General features: G+C 37.6%; 1 protein-coding gene across 5 annotated transcripts in view; it reads right to left on the reverse strand.

The window, feature by feature from the left end:
• Positions 1-1,061: 1,061 nt before the first annotated feature.
• Positions 1,062-23,708, reverse strand: part of SLF2 (SMC5-SMC6 complex localization factor 2) — a 42,541-nt gene continuing 19,894 nt past the window's right edge. For all 5 annotated transcript variants that reach the window (XM_007187331.3, XM_007187330.3, XM_007187333.2 and 2 more), the window contains 11 exons: positions 23,426-23,501; positions 22,485-22,626; positions 18,186-18,288; positions 17,080-17,256; positions 15,842-15,939; positions 15,177-15,264; positions 11,845-11,976; positions 11,329-11,406; positions 9,576-9,662; positions 7,221-7,289; positions 1,062-4,373 (listed from right to left, as the gene is read on the reverse strand). In XM_007187331.3, the coding sequence (XP_007187393.2) occupies positions 4,338-4,373; positions 7,221-7,289; positions 9,576-9,662; positions 11,329-11,406; positions 11,845-11,976; positions 15,177-15,264; positions 15,842-15,939; positions 17,080-17,256; positions 18,186-18,288; positions 22,485-22,626; positions 23,426-23,501 (1,086 nt within the window). In that variant the 3' untranslated portion in view covers positions 1,062-4,337. The remainder of the gene's footprint in view (positions 4,374-7,220; positions 7,290-9,575; positions 9,663-11,328; positions 11,407-11,844; positions 11,977-15,176; positions 15,265-15,841; positions 15,940-17,079; positions 17,257-18,185; positions 18,289-22,484; positions 22,627-23,425; positions 23,502-23,708) is intronic.

Genomic DNA, 23,708 nt, shown 5'->3' on the forward strand with positions numbered 1-23,708 from the left:
ATAATAACAGCTATCATTTATTGAGTTCTTGCTATATGCCAGCCACTTTGCTAAGCACTTTTCATGAATTAGCTTATTTAGCCCTCACTAATCCTGAGGTAGACACTGTTATTATTCCTTTTAACAGATGAAGAAACTAAGGCTCAGAGGAGCTAAGTAACTTGTCAAAGATCACATGGCTGGTATGGTGAATCTGGGATCTGAGGTCAGGACTAAGGGCAAGGTCAAGGCCCTTAACTTGTAAAGGCTATACTGCCTGTCTCCCAGTAAGTATTTAAGGCAATTTCTCTGCTTTGCCTAGGCTGTTGCCCCCTACCCCTCCATCCCACGTCTGGAGAAAAGTGCTCACAGGCGGGTTGGTCTCCTCCTAACCAGCCTGTCAGAAGGGAGAAAGAAATACTGGCATGGTTCTGGAACTCAAGCCTCTGGCAACCATGCCTAGCCCTTCTTTGAGCTCGTAAGAACAGTTTCTCCTGTGAGGAGGTCTCAACCTATGTCTCCTCTCAGCTGGCATATCCAGAGCTGTATCTGCCTGGCAGGTTGGAAGCGGTCCTAAGCTCTGCCTCTGCACTGTATGGCTTCCCCTTTCTTTGCCCTGAGGTCTAGAACAAGGGAGCCAGGCCGAGGGAATTCTTTTCCAGTCCCCTTTGCCTAATAACAGAAAATATTTTCACCTGGATTTCAGAAAGTAAGATTCATGAGAGCTCTGTTTGTGTTGTTTACCACCGAATCCTAAAAAGAGTGCTTAGCATGCAGTAGGTACTCAACAGTTGTTGAATGGACATAGTGAATGAGGTAATCTAAAAATGAGATTACCAAATTCCTGACTGCAAAGTATGCAGCAAATTATTAAGTGGGTTACATAAAAGTGAACTATGTACAACTATGGCTTTATGTATTCCAGAAACAGGAAACCTCAAGCTAAAAAACTGACTGGAGAATCCAATGCAAGAGGAAGAAAGGAAGAAATCAGTTTAAAAACTAGGTGGGGCAGGGGAAGAATCAGGACATTCCAGATACTTAACCATCCCCACTCCCAAACAAATATTACTAAACACATGTCCAAAGTGAAGAAAAAGCCATTTTAATAACAGACACATACATTCATAGGACTTAAAACAAGATGTAAATAGTATAAAATTAAAAAAAAAAAAGAGGAAAGAAAAAGGAAATCTGCATTTACTTGTAAACTTCGTAAAAGCTGGTGGATTAACTGGCTGATAGGACTGCCCAGGGAAAACAAACACACAGATAAGGAGGTGCACCAACACTGTTAATGAATAAGAAATAACTGCAGATCATGCTCTACATGCCCAAGCCACCTGTACCCTAACTTGTCTCCTTAGAGACAAACCAGAACAGTCCTCCCCTAATTCTCCAACTCAGTCACTTGTTAATGGGTCACCTCTTAAATTTTTGTTTTTTTAAATTTCAAAACTACTCTTGGTTTAAAGACTCCACACATTATTACTGGCCAGTCCCCACCAACTATACTTGTTTTGACAGAAATAAAAATACAAATGCTCCAACTGAGCCTGGATGACAACACACCATTTCCTTTTACATCTGGGGAGATTTTTGTGAAGTCCAAAGCAAGCTATTACTTGTACTTCAAAACAAAAACAAAATGCCAGCCTTCTAAAAGGTGACAAAGGCACCATTGCCCTCAGGAGATAGACAGAAAATGTACAAATGCTGTTACTTTACTGCTACATAGATGCATTTTGTACATGGAAAGCCTCTTCATTTAACATGATATAACCAACAGAATTATATTTTAGGATAACAAGAAAAGCAGTTTAGAAAAGGCAAACAGTTACACACAGAAGCATAAACACAAGTACCTTATTTTTCAGCTTGCAGTAAGGGTAATAAGTTTGACATACATATCCAGAAAATTAGACAAGGTGATTTTTGGCAGAGTAATATTGCCAAACACACCACCACTCAGTGCAAGCTTTGTTTGCCAAGTCCAAAAAAGTGGCCTGACATTCTCTGTGCAATGAACATATTCTCCCCCACTACCATCCCATTCACTGGGCAACAGCAGCAGGAGGGAGACAAAGCATGGGGACTCAGAGGGAAAAGGATAATACTTAATTTGGGAGAAAAACCATGGGCTAATTGTGCTAAAGAGACTCACAAAAATTTTTGAGAACCCCAATGCAAATACTGGCTGGAATATGACCTGGAGACTAAAGACACCTACCAAAGTCATAAATACAAGGGTCCAAACTGATGTTTGGCCATTGATTTTAAAGGGACAGATGAAGTATTTTTCTCTAATGGAGAAAGACAATTAAAAATAGAGACTTTTCTTATTGGAACTGCTAAATAAAAATGTATCAGAGTGGTTTTAAATTTGATGGGCAGTTATCCTTTGAAACTGCAATACAAAAGGGTCACTTAAAAAAAAAACCTGAATAACCCACTTGTCCCCCTGTCAATGTACACAATTAGAAAATATTTACACACTGTAATTACAAGCAATATAAGCAGTATTTTATACTTTGAGATATTGTACACTTTACACAATGCAAAATGAGAAAAATATGGACACTTATAAAATTACACACAAATAATGTATCTACAAAGTATTAAATTACAGAGAGTGAAAGCCCCCATCGTTGGGCAGATAGATGCCAGAGTTTCAAGCTTCTGTCAATATAACTCTTTGTATCTATCTCATTAACCATAAGTGGCATTTTCTAACAATACCCTTGAGAGGTAGTATCAAGATAATAATATTCTTACCAGTAAACTCAACACAGAATAAAACTTTTGTTGGTCTGACTCCTGAAGCCTCATTCAGCCCGGGTTCTTGGGAACTGGATTAATTTAGTCTTCCCTATAAAGTCTCTAACTGCTCAATGCTTGACATGGGCTCAAAAGTTAGATACTATTTTAAATGATAAATTTAAGATAAAATGGTTTTTACTCCTAAGCCTCAATTTAGAGGTAGAAAGCTATTTTTAAAAATTTATTTTCTCCCCTCTCAAACCATAAACGTCAAGCCCAATTCCCTTCCCCTCCATCATCCTTCCCTCACAACTGGAGGAAGCGGAATGCTCAGGAGAGCAGTGTCATCCAAGTCAATATTGAAAGAAAGGAAAACAAAGCTGGCATTATCTTTCAAGAAACAAACCCTCCTAAAAGGGACACTCAGTCAACAAAAGAATTTTTCAGTTAGCTAGTAAGAGGCTATTACTACCTAAGGCTTCAAAAGGCCCTTAGGCTAAGACCAGCATGTGCACTTCTACTAACCCTCCACCATTTAAACCAAAGGATGGCTTTCCAGTGTTTAAGAATTTAGAGCAGCTGTGGTTTTCAAGTGCAACAAATTTAAAATACAAGCACACATGCGCACACACACATACACACGCGTGCGTAGTGTACCAAAGAATAAATGCCATTCAGGTCTCTGCCAAGGTTATATACTCATGAAAGTAAGGTTTTTGGAAACTTGTCCAGATCTTTAAGGTTTTACAATATAGACTTCTGTAATATGGCTACAAAGGGCCAGAATTCTAAGATTTAGCCAAGGTTCTAAAATTTAACCAGTATTAAAAATATATATATATATATATATATGCACTTAAAGAAAATCCAAAACAAACTGCATATGTATGTTTTGGAATAAAAACAGAGACACTATTTTATAGCTTAAACTCTTCCCCTTAAGGGGATCTGACAATATACCAAACTTCTGTCTCTCAACTGTTTGTTCTGATGTATTTTAAAAACCCAACAGATTTATAATCTTGAATAGCCAAGAAAAATGCATGGATTAAAACCCGCCAGTGGTTTACAGGAGTAACAGAAGAGATTTATCCTTTCTATTAGTAAACTCAGTTCTAAGCGTTCCCTTTGAGTCGTAAAATAACCAAGATGGAAAATTAAACCAACTGGAACTTGATCTTGGTTTCCATGTCCATCTCCTCAAGTTCATCCAAACCCTTTCTTACATCCTTTCTGTGATTATCCAAGTGCGGCAAATACAATCCAAACAAACAAACAAAAAAGATAACTGGCTTACAATTTAACAAGAGTTAACAGGGGAAGGTTAGACATGCAACTATTAGCTGCTTCCACCCCTCCCCTCTTGTTATGGGATTCTGCTCTTTTAAAAGGCCGGCTGCCTTTTTAAGCAGATCGCATTTCGTATCTGCTTCAGAAATGGCAATTTCTTCATTACCAGCTTCATACTAGATATTCAAGTAGCACATCTGCTGAACATTTTCTTAGCCTTCCACTGGGTTCTGTACTACTTTCTACTCCTTTAGGAAAGGCTCTTATTGAATTTCTCTTGGTTCATAATTTTGCTGCTGCAACTCCTGTTAAGAATCTGGTACCCAGAAGTCATGAAGCTGCCCCTAGAAAAGGGAAGGGGGAAAAAAACAGAATAAAGGAAAATCAGATTATGAATTAATCCTTATAAAACCACTAATCATCAGACAATGGGCTTTGATAATGAAAGTAATAAAGTCTTTTTTTTTTTTTTAAGAGAACTGCTTTTTTTTTTTTTAATAGATTTTTTTAAAAAATATTTATTTATTTATTTATGGCTGTGTTGGGTCTTCGTTTCTGTGCGAGGGCTTTCTCTAGTTGTGGCAAGCGGGGGCCACTCTTCATCGCGGTGCGCGGGCCTCTCACTATCGTGGCCTCTCTTGTTGCGGAGCACAGGCTCCAGATGCGCAGGCTCAGTAATTGTGGCTCACGGGCCTATTTGCTCCGTGGCATGTGGGATCCTCCCAGACCAGGGCTCGAACCCGTGTCCCCTGCATTGGCAGGCGGATTCTCAACCACTGCGCCACCAGGGAAGCCCAATAAAGTCTTGATATTATACATTGCTCTGAAAATTTACGGTAATCAGATTCAAGTTTCACGTTTTATAGTCTAAAAATTTTTTTAAAGTATAAGTAAGTACAAGATGTTTTCCTCAGTAACACACACATGTGGAGGGACATATTTAAAAAGATTAAGTAAAACGTTAAGCTGATTTTTAAAAAATTATTTATTTATTTATTTATTTGGCAGTGCCGGGTCTTAGTTGCGGCACGCGAGATCTAGTTCCCTGACCAGGGATCAAACCCGGAGCCCCTGCATTGGGAGTGCGGAGTCTTAACCACTGGACCACCAGGGAAGTCCCTGTTAAGCTGATTAATACAAAGTTTTGGTATTAAATTCTTTTCTGTTTTAATGTTAAATCAACAAAAATGGCAGGCCTAAAAAAAAAGTCTACTGAGATTAAAAACTAAAACAAGAACAACAAAACGTTAACTTAAGATTTCTCAAAGACTTCTCTATCTTATGAAGAACACCAACAGCAAAAGAGTCAAAGTGTCATAACACAGCGAGACTGCTTTTCTTAACTAATCTTCAGGTTCCTGCTACTTTTATATAAAATATGAGCAACTTCTAGGCCCTATCTAATGAAAGTATGGTCTCCGGATCAGCAGCATTGGCATCAGTCTGAGAACCTGTTAGGAATGCAGAATTATCTCAGGCTACACTCCAGATCTATTAAATCAAAATCTGTATTTCAACAAGTTCCTTATTGAAGCCTATGTACATTAAAATTTGAGAAGCAGGGAATTCCCTGGCAGTCCAGCAGTTAGGCCTCTGTGCTTTCACTGCCAAGGGCACAGGTTCAATCCCTGGTCTGGGAACTAAGATCTCACAAGCCACATGGCGTGGCCAAATTAAAAATAAATAAAATTCGAGAAGCATTTTAGACAATCCCATATTAGTTGGTTTGTAAGTAAGCAGGATGGCAAATAAAAATAAATAAAATTCGAGAAGCATTTTAGACAATCCCATATTAGTTGGTTTGTAAGTAAGCAGGATGGCAAACTTAACATCAGGTGTTTAAACAATGCCCCTCTTAAGGAAAGTCTCCTTAGATATAACACCAAAACCCTAAGTGACAAAAGAAAAAGAAAGATAAAACTGAACTTCATCACAATGAAAAACTTCTGTTCTACAAATATTATCAAAACAATAAAAGACAACACACAGAATGGGAGAAAATATTTGCAAATTATATACCTAATGAGGGACTTGTATTTAGAACACATGGAAAATTCTTAAAATTAGAAAATTTAAAAATGGGCAAAGGATTTGAACAGACATTTCTTCAAAGAAGCTATATGAGTGGCCAATAAACACATAAAAAGATGCTCAACATCATTAGTTATTAGGGAAATGCAAATTAAAATCACAATGACATTCCATGTCCAACCCCCTACTATGACTATATCAAAAAGACAAATAATAACAAGTGTTGGCAAGAATGTGGAGAAATTAGAAACCTCATACATTCTGGTGGGAAAGTAAAACAGTGAAGCCACTTTGGAAAACAGTCTGGCAGTTCCTCAAAACATTTAACACAGAATTACTATATGATCCAACAATCCCACTCCCAGGTATATGCCCAAAATGTTTTCATTTGAAATCATACATTTACACCAAAACCTATACACAAATGTTCATGGAAGCATTATTCGTAACAGCCAGGAAGTGGAAACAACTCAGATGTCCATTTAATAAGCAGATATATAAAATGTGATATATCCATATAATGAAATATTATTTGGCAATAGAAAGGACATACAACATGCTACAATATGGACTAACTTAACAATATGTTACATAAAAGAAGCCAGTCATAAAAGACTACATCATATATGATTCCATTTGTATGAAATATGAAAAACAGGCAACTCTATACAGACAGAAAGTGGATTAGTGGTTGCCTAGGGCGTGGAGCAGGGACGGGAGTGCAGGTGGTTGGGAATGAGAAGTCACTGCTAATGGGTATGTGATCTCTTTTTGGAGTGACAAAAATGTTCTAAGTTAGATTGTGGTGATGATTGCACAACTCTGTGCATATACTAAAAAATACTGTACACTTTGGGTGAAATGAATGGTATGTGAATTTTATCTTAATAAAGACATTAAGAAAAATACTCCATGTGAAATAACCTCCATTTGATGCAATGTAACATTTTAAAATGGGGTCAAACACCTTTGGAAATAAATTAATGAATATAAGAGCAAACAAAAATTTAAAAACATACATAAAATATTATACTGGGGCTTTCAGTTCATTTTAGGATACCTAGAAGCAAGTGCTCTGTCATGCTTTTTTTGAATAGTATGAAGAAATAATATTTAGCAAAACTACTGAGAATAAATGAAACTGTTTAATAAAACGACACCTGAGTAGGCCGACAGTTCTGGATTATTTCCTGCCATTTTCCATGTATCCTGGCAACCAAGTCTTTTACCTTAAAAATATCAAGAAGGGGAAAAGGGATCAGAGCAAAACAATTTAATGCTTGATACAAAAGACCTCATAGCTGTGACAGACCCACACCCGACAACTCAATGTGGTTTCTGTTAAGAAAGAGAGAATAAACTCAACTTCTGGAGGGGCTTTCAAGTCATAGTGATTACTAAGACCTTCCTTCATCACCATATCTAAAATACTGAATGCTTAGGACTCCATTTTCCCATTAGTTACTAAAGATCATCCAGAAAAACATACTCCCTGCCTTCAAGACACATATTTTCAACTTGCTGTCTTTTGAACACCCACAAAGGGATGCTGAAGAGTGGCCTTTGTTACAGGACCCAAAGCTTTGGCTGTTCCCTGCCTTCCAAGTTCTATTTGAAAGACTCAAGGCCACAAAAAAGGGTTGTCGTTTGTTCCTTTTCACACTATTAGGAGATCCAAAATTCAATGCTAAGCCTCTCTACGTTTTTGCAAAGTACAGTGGACTCTTGAACAACGCGGGGGTTAGTGGTGCCAAGCCCCCGCACAGCAGAAAATCATACTGCTCTCTCTGCCTCAAAAACAAAGAAAGTGATAAATGACTCACCCAAGGGCAGGAAGCTGAAACAATTTGGACAGAATCAGTACTCAAATCCGTGTTGTTCAAAGGTAGACTACACTATGAATCCTCTTTAAATACCTGATCTATTCCTGTATTTGGAGGTTTAGCAAGTCTCTGTGTTAAACTCCTACCACATTAGAGACTCTCAGTTAGTTCCTGGACATAATTGCTTGACAAAATATTAAATTAAATTAAATTAATTTATTTATTTGGTCGTGCCACACGGCATGTGGGATCTTAGTTCCCTGACCAGGGATCGCACCCATGCCCTCTGCAGTGGATGCGCAGAGTCTTAACCATTAGACTGCCAGGGAAGTCACAACAAAATGTTTTAAACAGGTCAGGAATTTTATAGTTGCTTTAAGTTTATAAAGTAAATTTCAAGGTCTGCTTTTTTCTCCATTTAGAGTTCAGCAGATTCAGTTTCTCTAAAACAATCACCACCTTTTCTACCAGATGCTTGTGGAGAAGCATGCAATTCATCTATTTCAGCAGGACCATCCCCTGAAAGCAACTGCCACAGACCTCTGTGTCATTCTCTGCTCTAAGTAAGAGGAGCCCTGGCAGCAGTCTATGCCCAGCCTCTTGGCTTTAAGAAACAAAAACCTTGGGTGGTCCCCCTTACTTAGCACGTCTGTCAGCAGTAGCCACTACCACCAAGTTCTATGGGCCAGTAACTTTAATGTTCAAAAGAATGTGCTTCTGAAACTACAGTTTCCACTCTAAGGCAAAGAGCTATCCCCTACATGTATTTGAAAATCTGCAATCTGATACAATTTCATTAGTTGCTCATTTTTTATTTAACTTAAATCTAGTAAAATAAATACAGATACTAAATCTAAATGAGCATTGTTGAAATATCTGACCTTTACAGCTAATTAATGTAAAATATAAAGTTACAAAGCCGAAACTATCCAAACACAAATGGCAAGAATGGATCGGCTCTACACTACAAAAGCTAAAAGATGATTTAGAATAAAAAAAATCCTTAGAAGAAAAAGTTTCCAGAAAAACCTGTTTTGTTTCAGGAAAAATCGTCAAATTGTTTTATTAATACCAAAGTTGCTTTCCTAACTCCATACTCATATATTCAGCTTTTCTATTCGGCTTGTCTTAAAATGTATTTGCTTTGAGAGTTTTTCCCCTCCTTTACTTTCAATCTAGCTAGAAGTACTTAGTAGAGGTTAATTTGTTATTAAAGGAGAAAGTCATATTTCTAATCTTATATGTTCCTTCTTTTTTTTTTTTTTTTAATAGTAATCTTTATTTATTTATTTATTTTATTTTTATATTTATTTTTTGGCTGTGTTGGGTCCTCGTTTCTGTGCGAGGGCTTTCTCCAGTTGTGGCAAGCGGGGGCCACCCCTCATCGCGGTGCGCGGGCCTCTTCACTATCAAGGCCTCTCTCCCTGCGGAGCACAGGCCCCAGACACGCAGGCTCAGTAATTGTGGCCCACGGGCCCAGCCGCTCCGCGGCACGTGGGATCCCCCCAGACCAGGGCCCGAACGCGCGTCCCCCGCACCGGCAGGCAGACCCTCAACCACTGCGCCACCAGGGAAGCCCTATGTTCCTTCTTAATGAGAGGCTTATATGCTTTTCTTACTCAAGTATTAATGAAACCAAGGTTAAACAAACAAACAAAAAACTAACAATAAGTAAGAAAAACACACACTTACCTTAGTTCTATAAAACAGTCTTGCATCTTCCCTAATATCACACTTAACATGCTTTTCTAAAGCCCCACAGAGGTGCACAAAGTGTTTCTGTGCAAAACAAATGCAAGGGATGAAAACAACTCTGAAGCATTACAAATTAACAAAGAAAAGATCATGTAGCTAGAACAGCTAACAATCATTTTAAAAAATCTACCTTAGCAATTTCTGATATTAACCATCCAACATAATAGCAGTCATATCAGTAAAAAGTACTAACTGCCACACAGTAAGACTGTTATGGTTTATTGCTAGTTAATGCATAAAATATACACAAAAATAAAGGTTGTTTTGCTATGTATTAAGGCACATTAATGAAAATCAACCTTAGAATTCAGACTGTGAAGTAGTGCCTAGAAATTTAAGAGTCTTTCCATTAACACATTCTCTAATGAAATATTCAAGTAACAGCTAACCTATTTTTTTCTCTATGAACAAAAGGAGGTTTAGTGGTAGTTCCTTGAAAAATTAAGTGTCTTAAGTTTTAGAAGTGTATGGTCCAAAACAGTCACACTCATATATATATATACTAAGGTTCAATATACTACGGCGAGAATGTAAATGGACATTCTTTGGGAGGGAAATGTGATAACAACCATTTTAAAATAATTAAAATTTGAAAAATTTATAACCTTTGATCTAGCATTTCTACTTCTAGGAATTTACCCTAGAGAAATGCTTCCAAAGGTTCATGTAATGCTTCCAAAGGTTCCAAAGGTTCATGTAATCACACAGAAAGGAATGTTCATCCATAAAGGTTTTTGAAATACTACAGTTATTAGATAGATGTGCCAGTAATTTACAGTGGGGGAAAAAGAAGGACAAGTTGCAAATAATATGAATAACATGACCTCATTAAAAAAATAATTATGTTAGTATATGCATAAATTATGGAGAAATTTATAGGAGGGCACTGGATTATAAAGTCTTTCACTTTCTACCTTATATGGTTTTATAATAATTGAATTTTAAAGCAATAATCCTTGATTGTTTTCTAATCAGAAAAAAATAATTTAAAAATGTAAAGACCATATATAAGAACAGATAGATGACTATGTTAGGTTCCAATCAGGAGAGCAAACATAGTTCTATGTACAGCAGTGTTTATAAAAAGACATGAACCAGTCTTGTGTCCTTCTGATCATGCCTAAGGAGATACAAAGTTTTAAACAGGGGTTGGATTACCTAAGGTGTGAAACATGAAGAATTAAACAAGAACTTTCCCCAGGAGTATGGAACATGATAGGACAGGAAGAATAAAATAATTCAAAATGAAAATCTTAACATGGGGAGATAATTTAGAAATGCATATCTGAAGTAGCCTGACTTACCATCAGTTTAATTTTGAAGGCAAACATTATTTCTAAAGAAACAGGAAGTGGAGTGGGAGCAGAGATGGGAAGAAACCAGCTAAGAGCTAGCTCATTTGGTATTTGGTGATCTTGATATCTTATTAATGTATTACACTACTGCCAAGTTATCACAGTTAAGTTCCACTCCAGTAAACAGAACATGTGCAGACAAATAATTTTTGTCAGTGACATGGCTACAAGGTTACTATTACTTCTCTCTTTCCAGTGTACACTGGGATTTCTATAGTGAATCAAAAGGTAACTTGATAAGTTATTTTATTAAGTTTTCTCCTATATAAAGAATGTTCATTTATTCCATCAAGAGTGACACTTATTAAAAACAAAAAACACTAAAAAATACCTACCCGTTGTCCAGAAGAAAAAGAGTGAGAACAACTAACTTCACCGACTAAATGAAGAAGAATGTAGGTCAGGTAATATGCCTGGTAGAGAAATGAATAAAATCAACACCCATGAATTAGCTAGAATACATGTCATCCCAGTTTATGCATTAGGAAAGCTGCCTAGGAAGGATTAAGGATTTGTTAAAGTTAACTGAGCTGGTCAGTAAGGAAAAGCCAAGCATTTATCCCAGGTTTCTGATTTCTAACTCAAGTGCATTCCTTTTACCACCTCACGACTGCCCTAGTAAAGGGCTACAAAAAATACTCCCAGTATTAAATTACCAACAACCATCCTTTTACCTAAATCCTCAAGTTAACTGAAGAATTTCATGACAGCAATAAACAAAAATGTCATTCACTATATAATTGTGTTTGCTAGAATGTATCTAGTCTCTAAACCCAGAAACGTCTATGGTTAGGAAGTTGTCATTGGTTATGCTCATATGTACTCTTTTGAGATGATCTAGCCGTGGATACCTGCTTTTCAAGTTCCAAATGAAGACTATCATCAATAGTGCCATTTGGTTGTTCAGCCCTTTTCTTCAAGACCATCTTCTTCAACAAATCTGAAGGCTTCATTTGCACAAGATAGCGATGCAAAACTGATATCTATCAAAAGAAAGAGGAGACACTGAATAATACTAGGCAATACACTTGCTCTTTCTTAGGCTATTTTTTTTTCAGTGTGTCCTCTGTTCATTTTGCCTTCTCTGATTTTGCCCCTTTAGCTTCTTATAGTCCAGTGATATTCACTTCTTTACTTAAAAGTCCCCAAATGACCCACCAAGGTCATGTGACTTTTCTGTACTATTAAACTTCACTGCAATAAAATGAGAGTAAAAAAAAAAAAGTCCCCAGTTGCTTAAAAGGGATCTTATTTTATTTTATTTTTTTGGCTGTGCCATGCCGCTTGCAGGATCTTATTTCTCTGTTCAGGGATTGAACCCAGGCCCCAGCAGCGAAAGCACTAAGTCCTAACCACTGGACCACCAGGGAATTCCCTAAAAGGGATATTAAAGATTTAGTACTTGTAATTGAGGATGAAAACTTAAGGAGGAGACCAAATGGCATTACAATAGAGGTCAAAGGGAGGACTTCCTTTGAGAAATTATTTGAAAGGCAGCAGAGTTGAATCTTCCTCCCCGTGAGTAGCATTATTGAATTCTGAAAAGAATTCTCTTTTTTAAATAAATAAATTTATTTATTTATTTATGGCTGCATTGGGTCTTCGTTGCTGCACGCGGGCTTTCTCTAGTTGCAGCGAGCGGGGGCTACTCTTCATTGCGGTGCGTGGGGCTTCTCACTGAGGTGGCTTCTCTTGTTGCGGAGCACGGGCTCTAAGCATGCGGGCTTCAGTAGTTGTGAAGCACAGGCTTAGTTGCTCCGCGGCATGTGGGATCTTCCCGGACCAGGGCTTGAACCCGTGTCCCCTGCATTGGTAGGCGGATTCTTAACCATTGTGCCACCAAGGAAGTCCAAGAATTCTCTTTTGATGGCAGTAAATATCACTGAAAGGACTGAGAGCTATTTGCTAATTACCCTGGTGGCTCAGGTGTAGTCCCCCAAAAAATCTAGAATGAAACCTACCATCAACTCTATTAATGTAGAAACCAGCTGTCCTTTTCAATCTCTCTGTCCCACAGCACCTTGTGCATACTTCCATCACAGTTCTTGCTACACTGTACCACAATGGTTGCTTAATTCTGTTTCAACCACTACATTATGTTTTCAAGGTCAGAGTCCCTATGTTATTCACTTTTTTTTTCTTAATCTGTAGGACCTAACGGACTATCTTGTACTGAACTGCAATTCAAACAAGAACACCACATCTAGATCAGGTTCTGTGTTGAATTTTCAGATTCAACTATGAATAACCCCATTAGTGCTATTATGCTTGTAAAAAGCCTTCAGGACTTCTCATTGTGGGGTTTCTACAGGACATGTTTATACACACTCATATATACATGATACTACTGGGCAACCACATTTAAGCTCTATAATTTAAAGACTGTTTAATATTAAAATAGGTACAAGATGCAATTAATGTTTAATAGTTCTGCAATTTCTAATCTTGTGATAAAATTGCTAACACTGGGGCTTCCCTGGTGGCGCAGTGGTTGAGAATCTGCCTGCTAATGCAGGGGACACGGGTTCGAGCCCTGGTCTGGGAAGATCCCACATGCCACGGAGCAGCTGGGCCCGTGAGCCACAACTACTGAGCCTGCGCGTCTGGAGCCTGTGCCCCGCAACGGGAGGGGCCGCGATAGTGAGAGGCCCGCGCACCGCGATGAAGAGCGGTCCCTGCACCGCGATGAAGAGTGGCCCCCACTTGCCGTAACTAGAGAAAGCCCTCGCACGAACTGAAGACCCAACACAGCCAAAAATAAAGAAATAAATAAATAAAGTAGCTATAAAAAAAAAAAAATTGCTAACATTGACAAGGTGAACTAATTAAATAAATAATGTCATATTTATATAGCACATTATGATTTTCCCAGTACTTTTTTTTTTTTAATTTATTTATTTTATTTATTTTTGGCTGCATTGGGTCTTCGTTGCTGCGTGCAGGCTTTCTCTAATTGTGGCAAGCGGGGGCTACTCTTCGTTGTGGTGCGTGGGCTTCTCATTGCGGTGGCTTCTCTTGTTGCAAAGCACGGGCTCTAGGTTTGCGGGCTTCAGTAGTTGCGGCACACAGACTCAGTAGTCGTGGCGCATGGGCTTAGTTGCTCCGTGGCATGTGGGATCTTCCTGGACTAGGGCTTGAACCTGTGTCCCTTGCCTTGGCAGGCAGATTCTTAACCACTGTGCCACCAGGGAAGCTCTCTCCCAGTACTTTTTATTTATTTATTTTTTAAAATAAATCTATTTATTTATTTATTTTTGGCTGCACTGGGTCTTCGTTGCTGCGCGCGGGCTTTCTCTAGCTGCAGCGAGCGGGGGCTACTCTTTGTTGCAGCGTGCGGGCTTCTCATTGCGGTGGCTTCTCTTTGTTGCGGAGCACAGGCTCTAGGCACGCGGGTTGCAGTAGTTGTGGCACGTGGGCTCAGTAGTTGTGGCTCGCGGGCTCAGCAGTTGTGACTCACGGGCTCTAGAGCGCAGGCTCAGTAGCTGTGGCACACGGGCTTAGTTGCTCTGTGGCATGTGGCATCTTCCCGGACCAGGGCTCGAACCTGTGTCCCTTGCATTGGCAGGCAGATTCTTAACCACTGTGCCACCAGGGAAGCCCTTTCCCAGTACTTTTTATACATTAATTCATCTAATTGTCCACAACCATCCTGTGCGGTAGAGAGGGTGTGATACTGTCTCTATTTCACACATAAAGAAACAGGGTCTCATTAGTTAAGTACCATGCTAAAGATTACATGAATAGTATTATGCCTGAGTTAGGCTCTAACCTCAGTACTTTTGACGTAGGATCCATCAATTTTCTCTACACATCACTAGCTCTCCCATTTATTAAAAGAAAACAAGGGCTTCCCTGGTGGCGCAGTGGTTGAGAATCTGCCTGCTAATGCAGGGGACACGGGTTCGAGCCCTGGTCTGGGAAGATCCCACATGCCGCGGAGCAGCTAGGCCCATGAGCCACAATTACTGAGCCTGCGCGTCTGGAGCCTGTGCTCTGCAACAAGAGAGGCCGCGATAGTGAGAGGCCCACGCACCGTGATGAAGAGTGGCCCCCGCTTGCCACAACTGTAGAAAGACCTCGCACAGAAACGAAGACCCAACACAGCCAAAAATAAATAAATAAATAAAAAGAAATGTACTAGGAATTTGAAAGATAAAAAAGAAAACAAAAATGTTATTTATACCTGCAGATTATTCGCATTAGGGATATCTTCATGTTTCTCATCCAAAAGCTTTGAAATAATCACTAGGCTGAGGCACTGTCTCAGTTGCCTGGAATTAGAATTTTAAAATATTTAGAATGTGTTTAATCAATACTGCTTAAGAAGCAAATGAAGTTTGCCAAAAGAAGTTCTTCTAATTCGAAACATAGCTAATGTTTCAAGAGAAGGCTATACAAGAATATATAAGCTATACTAGAACAGTAAAATTTTCATGTAAAATATTTGTACACAAAGTTAAAGTTGCCTGAAGCTCAGGAAAACCATTAAGAGCCTTTATCTTTGACCCTGATGATTTACTGTTAGAAAATCTATTTTACTGCTGGGATTTCTTTTTACTAAAGCCAAAAAAAAAGCAAAAACAAAAAACAAAAAACAAACTGATTCATTTTCATGGTATATGCTATCTATATTAAGTTATCAGATAAGCTAAAATCAAAAATCAAGAATATTACAAACTGATCTAAGTATCAGAATCAGGCTGTCAATGCCTTTTCCCACAACTGAATATGAAATAAAAGACTCTGATTTAACATTCAAGGAATGATTAAAGGAAATAAAGGACCTAAAAGCATTTCATTAATGTAAACACACATTTTTCTTAGTGTTTAATTCTCACTTTTCAATACCTTCCACGTGATGTCCAGTTAGGGACCAGCTGTACCAACCACAGAAGGTTGTGGGGATGGCTGGAGAGTTCATTTATGGCCAGACAGAGTTCAGGCACCTGAAAACAAACAGGGAGCAAGATTTTTCAAATAGGTCAGTGGAATCAAATATCTAACAGATCATCCACATCCCTTCTTAATGAAGCATTATTATAAAAAGCATTCATTTTTAGAAACAGCATGGAGTACACATATTCAGTTTTATCTTAAACTCTAGAATAGACTGAATATTTACCAGAATTTCATTTGGCTTTTGTGTTTTGTGCTACATCATATCTATCTGTATTTAAACAGTCCTTCGAAGAATAAAGTAATCTAAGTACACATACCAGTTTCCAAAGGTATATAATGAGAGTTGCACAAGATAATACATGTTCCTGACCTGGGATTTCTTGAATTTTAGGAATCCTCAACTATTCCAGTATTTAAAGTCTAACAGAACTGCTTCAAAATAATCCCTGAGTAGGGAAGGGAAGTATGGGATGAGGGTAAGAGATAAGATTGATTATGTCTTGATAATTGTTGAAGCTGGGTGATAAGTATTTAGGGGTTCATTAAACTCTTCTCTCTACTTTTGCATGTTTGACATTTTCCACCAAAAAAGGCTGAAAAATATAATTTTAAAAAACCTAACAAAAACTATACATGTTTACCACCAATGGCTGCAGAAGTTCAACTCAAATTCTTGCTGTATGTATGATTCACTCTACCATTTCATTTAGGTCTCTGTTCAAAGGTCACTTCAGAAAGGGCTTCCTTAACTGCCTCATATGAAATAGTACAGCATCCCTGCCTTGTCCTGCTTTATTGTAATTTGTAGCACTTATTACAACTTAACATGATATTATAATCCACATTTACATTGTTTATAACCTAACCCTTTGACTAGAAGAGAAGTGCTGGGAGAGCAAGGGCTCTTCTTCACAGCTTTATCTCTAGCACCTGCATTAATGCTTGGCCCACAGTAAATCCCCAGTAAACATAACACATTTTTTGTGGAATGAATTAACTGCAGTTTTAGAAAAGATTCAGTTTCATGAATTTAAATACAGTGCCAGCACAGACAGTCGTTTCTTCAGTTTATTTTTCATCTGCTGAAGATCTTAACTGAGGTTAGAAACTTTCAATTCTGCATGCACTATGAAAGTCAAATTGTGATGCTATACAAAAAACAATATTAAAATTTTAAGTAATGTTACCTTTGTATTCCAATCTCTGATGTTTTTCATCAGGTTTATCAGGAGGCTTTGAAAGTCCACTAGAGGAATCTGTTTCAGTTGTTTCTCCAGACTCATTTTAAACAACATTAAAATCAGTAACATTATTTCACAATCCTGGTAACCTTCCGGATGTATAGATGTACACAAGCCTAGAAACTTTGACACATATCAGAGACAAAACAACTTAAGGAGATATATTCTGCTTGAAGAGTTTACATTATAAAAACTTTTCAACAAAAAATGCAAAAGAGAACTATATAGAAATTGAAACATCAGTTGTCTAGGAAAAAGAAGGCAAGAAATACTCATGTTAATAGTTGACTTGATAAGTATTTTCTTCCCCATTTTTAATTTTCAAAATTTTCTTAACAGTTCAATATCATTGATTTGATTCAGCCACTAAAAATGTTTTAACAATGTTATTAATTCTTGGTCACTAAGTTATACTGTAAGTAACAATTTTTTTCTTCATATATTCTAATTCTAAAAAATTACTGGTTTCAAAACTACTAGTAGCAAAAAGCTTCTTGGTAAAGGTATTCCTAGAACTATTTTAATCACATAACTGATTCAAAGTTCCCTTTCGTTCCTAATATTAAAACAAAAATAAGGGACTTCCCTGGTTTGTGTTAGGGTTAGTGGTCCAGTGGTTAAGACTCCAAGCAGGGAACCAAGATCCCACATGCCGCACAGTGCGGCCAAAAAACAGAACAAAAAATAAATAAAACAAAAATAAAACAGCAGAAACAACCTTTAATATGAAGATTATTGCTAAGAAATTTCAGAGACTAGAAATCCCATGGTAAAACACTAGTGAAATTTTTTTTTTTTTAATTTAATTTGGCTGTGCTGGGTCTTAGTTGTGGCACACGGGATCTTCGTTGCTGCATGCGGGATCTTCAATGTGGCACGCGGGGATCCAGTTCCCTGACTAAGATCGAACCTGGGCCCCCTGCATTGGGAGCGTGGAGTCTTAACCACTGGACCACCAAGGAAGTCCCTGATTTTGTTTTAAAACCATTAAGCAAAAAACTAAGTGGTTCCAGCTCTGTGCTAAAGACATACAAAAAAGAGTTTTCTCCTACCTTGACCACATTTAAAATGTTGGTTTCAGGGAGAGATGAAAATATTGGCTTACAAGATGAATCTTCACTTCCTTTCACCCCCAGTGTTGTCTGTGTTTCAGAACTATGGAAGAGTGAATAAAGCAATGTGAAATTAGGCACAAAATTGTGAGAAGTACTGAACAACAAAAGTTTTACTGAGGTATAATTTACATACAATAAAAGGAATACACACATTTAAAATTTTGATGATATGTATACTAGTGTAACCACCATCCAAATCAAGAAATAGAACATTTCTATTATACCTCAAAAGTCCCTTCATGTCAGATCCGAGTCAGCTGGCTATCTCCACTCCAGGTGATTTCTATGCATTAGTTTTCCCTTGAACAGCTACTTTTTATGAGGCATTCTCTCTGTTGCTCTTGGTGTCAGAGAGCTATGTAGAAGGTGGCTCTGACTACAAAGAACTCATAATATTTAAAGGCCTCATAAGTGGCCCAACAAAACTTCCACAGCAATATAAACAATCCTAAGCACCCCAATTTTGGTTGAGGAATCAGTGAAGGTTCATGGAAGAGGAGACACATGAATTTGGCCTTCAAAACATAGATAATATTTTCTTGTTTAATTTTTTTTGAATAAATAACCCTTTCATATGGTTAAAAAAAAAGTTAAAAGAAATTAAGGCACCGTGTGCTGAAGAGAATTGTCCTCCCAGTCTAGGCCTTCAGCCACTCATTTCCCCTCCTCACAGACAATCACTACTAGTTTTAGTCCTTCCTCCCACAGGCATTTTATATACATACAAATAAATATGAATACACCTCTCCCCACTGCTTTAATACAAATGGTAGCATACTATACACTCGGTTGTGCACCTCTCTTTCGTCACTTAATATGTCTTACAGATACTCCTGTAACTACATGGGAAGAACTTTCTTATTTTTTAAAATATCTGCTCAGTAGTCCTGTGTCCATTCCTAGCTATACAACCTCAGGCAAGTTACTTAATCTTTCTGTGCCTCACTCACCTGTAAATGGGAATGAAAATACTATCTAGTAGTTGTAGTGACTATTAAATGAAGTACTATATATTAAGCCCCCAGAACCATGTCTGGCACATAGTAAACAATATGTAATGTTGGTAATTCTACTCTTATAAACAGTGCTTCAACAAGTGAGACAGATAATATTTTGGTGAGTAGACACTGAGGATGGAGGTGAGGGACTAGCATGAGGAAGATCCAATGCAGCAACGGCTAATGTGGAGGAACAGCAACAGAATCAATTTGGTTAGAACAAAAGGGTGAACAAAATAGAAAACAGGTCAGAGTCAACTGTAGAGTCTTAAATACAGGTGTAAAGGTTTAATAGTGGAGAAACAAGCTTTCATAAAAGGAATCCTCTAACAATGAAAGGAATAAATATCTTGGAGGTGTAAAGCCCCCACGGGAAAGGAGATTTTTGCCAGGCTAGGCATGAAACGAGGATCTGAGTTAGACTGACACCTGGAACGAAAAGGAAAGAATAGCTGTGAGATAGGTAGAGGAAGAGGAACACAGGGATGTGACAATTGATGGAATACAGACTAGAAAGAGGTTAGGACTAGGTCTGTATTTCCTGCAGAATGGTAAAGAAAAGAACTGTCCTAGTATCCTTTAACATCTTACTCTCCCTACCTGAATATTTACTCTAACAACCTTTAAACATTTTTCACTCCAAACCTATTTGGATAGAAACTTGCTACTGTGAATATGCACATATATACCAGCAAAAATGGATAAGCTGCATGTGAGTCCTAGTGAGAAAAGAGTGAGTTGTGATATCTCAACAGAATTCACTCTTGTGCTCATGTTGTTTAAACAGGTATTTGATTATGTTTCGCTCATCCCTTCACCAGCTTACTCTTGCTTACCTGTGTTCATCTTCGCCTACCACTACACAGCAATGGTGGTGACTTATAGCCACCACCTCCCGGCTCCCAAACCTGACTGAGGCAACTCTTCAGTTGGTAAATAATCAATCAAAAAAACAATTTTGCTAAATATTATTTGCATTTATTATGTCTCAATGAAATAATTATATATCTTTATTTCACTATTTCCACTACAGTACCTGTTCACTACAGTGAAGAAAGGAAAACAAATCTGTTGCATACAACATACAAAATCACCACATACTATTCAGTTCATTAAATGTTAAATAATAAAATAGTATTTTAACTTTCTAAATATAGGTATTTGAGTATTTTGGTCATGTTTGGGGTTTTTGAATGGTCTGAGAAAGCATTATTTTTCCTATTTAAATGGAATAGGATGGATGATGGAATACAGCCTTTATGTGAAAATTTGCTGTCCAACATATTTTCAGATACAGGTTACATCTGAGCAACAAGGAGGGATCCTGTATGGGGTGGAAAGAAACGGAGAGATGAAGAGTTTGGTTCTGGATACACCAAGTAACAAAAATATGCTTTTTTTTTTTTTTTGAAAAAGTGAAGATGAGAATATTCTCATAAAGTTTAAGAACTGTTTTAAATTTCTTTTCTTTTTCTGCCTATTTCCTTTGTCTATTTTTCTAATAGGTTATTGATCTTATTAATTTGAAATTAAGCCTTTGTCTGTGACCAGAGTTCCATTCTTATATAGTTGACCCTTTTTTTCCCTTTTTTTAGTATGTATGTATGTATGTATGTATGTATGTATTTATTTTTGGCTGTGTTGGGTCCTCGTTGCGGTGCACGGGCTTCTCATTGCAGTGGCTTCTCTTTGTTGCAGAGCACGGGCTCTAGGTGCGTGGGCTTCAGTAGTTGTGACACGCAGGCTCAGTAGTTGTGGCTCACGGGCTCTAGAGCGCAGGCTCAGTAGTTGTGGTGCACGGGCTTGGCTGCTCCGCGACATGTGGGATCTTCCCAGACCAGGGATCGAACCCGTGTCCCCTGCATTGGCAGGCGGATTCTCAACCACTGTGCCACCAGGGAAGCCCCAACAGTTGACCCTTTAACAATGCAGGGGTCAGGGCACCCACCTGCTGCAAAGTCAAAATCCTCGTATAAAGTATAGTTGGCCCTGGACTTATTTTGTTCCACTGATGGAGCTATGAATACCTGCATTTGTCCCATGTTATTATCTGCTAAGGTCAGTCCCACCTCAAAACTCTTCTTTCTCAAAACTTTCCTGGGTATTATTTTTTCTATATGACTTTAGAATCACTTGTAGAGTCCCCAACTCCCCTCGTCCCCACAAAAATCTGACTGGCATTTCTTTATTTTATTTTAATTTTATTGGAGTATAGTTGATTTACAATGTTGTGTTAGTTTCATTTATTAGGATCTCATCAAGTTCACAGTTTACCTTAGGGGTAGCGCTAATGTATTTATGATGTTGAATTTTCCTATCTGGTCTTCTTTTTTGTCTCTTAGTAATGTTTACACACACACACACACACTTCTATTTAAGTTTATTCCAAGGTATTTAATATATTTTTCTTACTATTGCAAATGAAGTGTATCTTTTAACTAGCTACAGTTCATATACCTGAAGGTTACTAATTTCTCTTTATTAACATTGTACCCTGGCATCCATAACAAATTCTCTTACTGGTTTGCCATAGCTTTTCAGTTGATTCTTAGGCTTCTATGTATACATTAAATCACTTTTTCTGCAAATAATGAATCTTTCACCAACTCATTTCCTATCTTTATATCTCTTTTTTTTTCTTGTCTAATTGTTTTGGTCAGTAGCTCCAAAATAATGGTAAATAACAATAGGCAGTCTTATTTAAAAAAATTTTTTTAATTTAAAAAATGTTCCCATGTTTTCCCTGTTAAACATACTGATGGCATTTAGATTAAGTTAGATATTAAGAATATATCTAGGGGCTTCCCTGGTGGCGCAGTGGTTGAGAATCTGCCTGCCAATGCAGGGGACACGGGTTCGAGCCCTGGTCTGGGAAGATCCCACATGCCGCGGAGCAACTGGGCCTGTGAGCCACAACTACTGAGCCTGCGCGTCTGGAGCTTGTGCTCCACAACAAGAGAGGCCGCGATAGTGAGAGGCCCGCGCACTGCGATGAAGAGTGGCCCCCGCTCGCCACAACTAGAGAAAGCCCTCGCACAGAAACGAAGACCCAACACAGCCAAAAATAAATAAATAAATTAAAAAAAAAAAAGAATATATCTAATTCAAGATCCATTTCAACTTTAAGATTAAAAAAAAATCAAGAATGAATACTGAATTTATCAAATGAATATTAACTGTTTATATATAAATTGTTTAAAAGACAATTTTTGGAGTTAATTATGAAAAGAACACTTACACTAGATCATCTTCATTAAAGTCTGGCTGAAGATTCTCCAGAGGAAACAAAGATTTAAAATCAATTCCCATATTGAAAAACACAGCAGCTACATCAGACAATGACGGAATCCAAGGCCAAACTGGTGAATCACTGAAGGTATCTAGTTAACAGAAGAAAATATTTTATCCCAAATCCTGGGTTCACAAAACCATAGTTGCAAGAAGACAGTCTGCACATGAAACATGGATTATTACTATGATTTTATAGAAATGGCAGCTGGTAATGATATGTTAACCATATAGTTATTTAGAATGATCATATAGGAATTACAGATTTTCAAATAAATGTGAAGGAAATGACATTTATGAACAAAATACCTGCAAGTGATGGATAAAAGTGTGTAACTCAGGAAGAACATTTTCAAAAGACTGGAAAATAACGAGTGAAAAACCAACTACTGCTAACACAAAGATTTTACCATGTTCAGTGCCTATATAGTCCCAAGCCTTAAAACAAGTGAAAAAGGTAAATCACAATGCTTGTTTCATTTTATAAGGGATCTCAAAGGTAAGAATGCAAGTGTCATAGTTCTGCAGTGGATACGTTCAATCTTCTCAGTGCATAATCAGTACAATACTGCTGCTCACCAAAAAGCCATCAAAGTTAATTGGCTAAATGAACTTGCAACTATTTCCACTTATCCAGCACAGTAAGCTATGTCTTGGTAAAAATTAGGTAAGGGATGCCACTTGTAAGATCTTATACCCTTCTTCTCAATGCAACTAGAAAAATGCACTCATTTTTTATTGGAGTTTAATTTCATTATAAAAGACTTTATATTACAAAAATAATTTTTTATTCTATATATCCAAATATCCTAATTGTTTAGTAATATGAAAGAGATCATGTACAAAGCAACCAATAATTCACTGTTAATCACAATAAATTTATCAACTCACCATTTCTTATTGTTATTTCCATTAATGTACTTAAAATCTGCATAGACACAATACAGTCTGTATGAACTGACATCATCTGCCAAAGTAGATAAATGATAGAGTATTAAGAGAGAAGAAAGAGCAAAGAGGCTCAGAGAGATGAACATACTCCACCCAACATAATACATGAGTTGGAATTTAAATCCAGGTCTGATTTGTAAGTCAGAGCCCTTTCCATTCTAACATGCTGCTTGTTTCTTTTTCTTTTTTTTTTTTTACAACTTTCATCTATAATTAGATAAAT

This window comes from Balaenoptera acutorostrata, chromosome 16 (genome assembly GCF_949987535.1).
Source record: "Balaenoptera acutorostrata chromosome 16, mBalAcu1.1, whole genome shotgun sequence".
In the NCBI taxonomy this organism is placed as follows: domain Eukaryota; kingdom Metazoa; phylum Chordata; class Mammalia; order Artiodactyla; family Balaenopteridae; genus Balaenoptera; species Balaenoptera acutorostrata.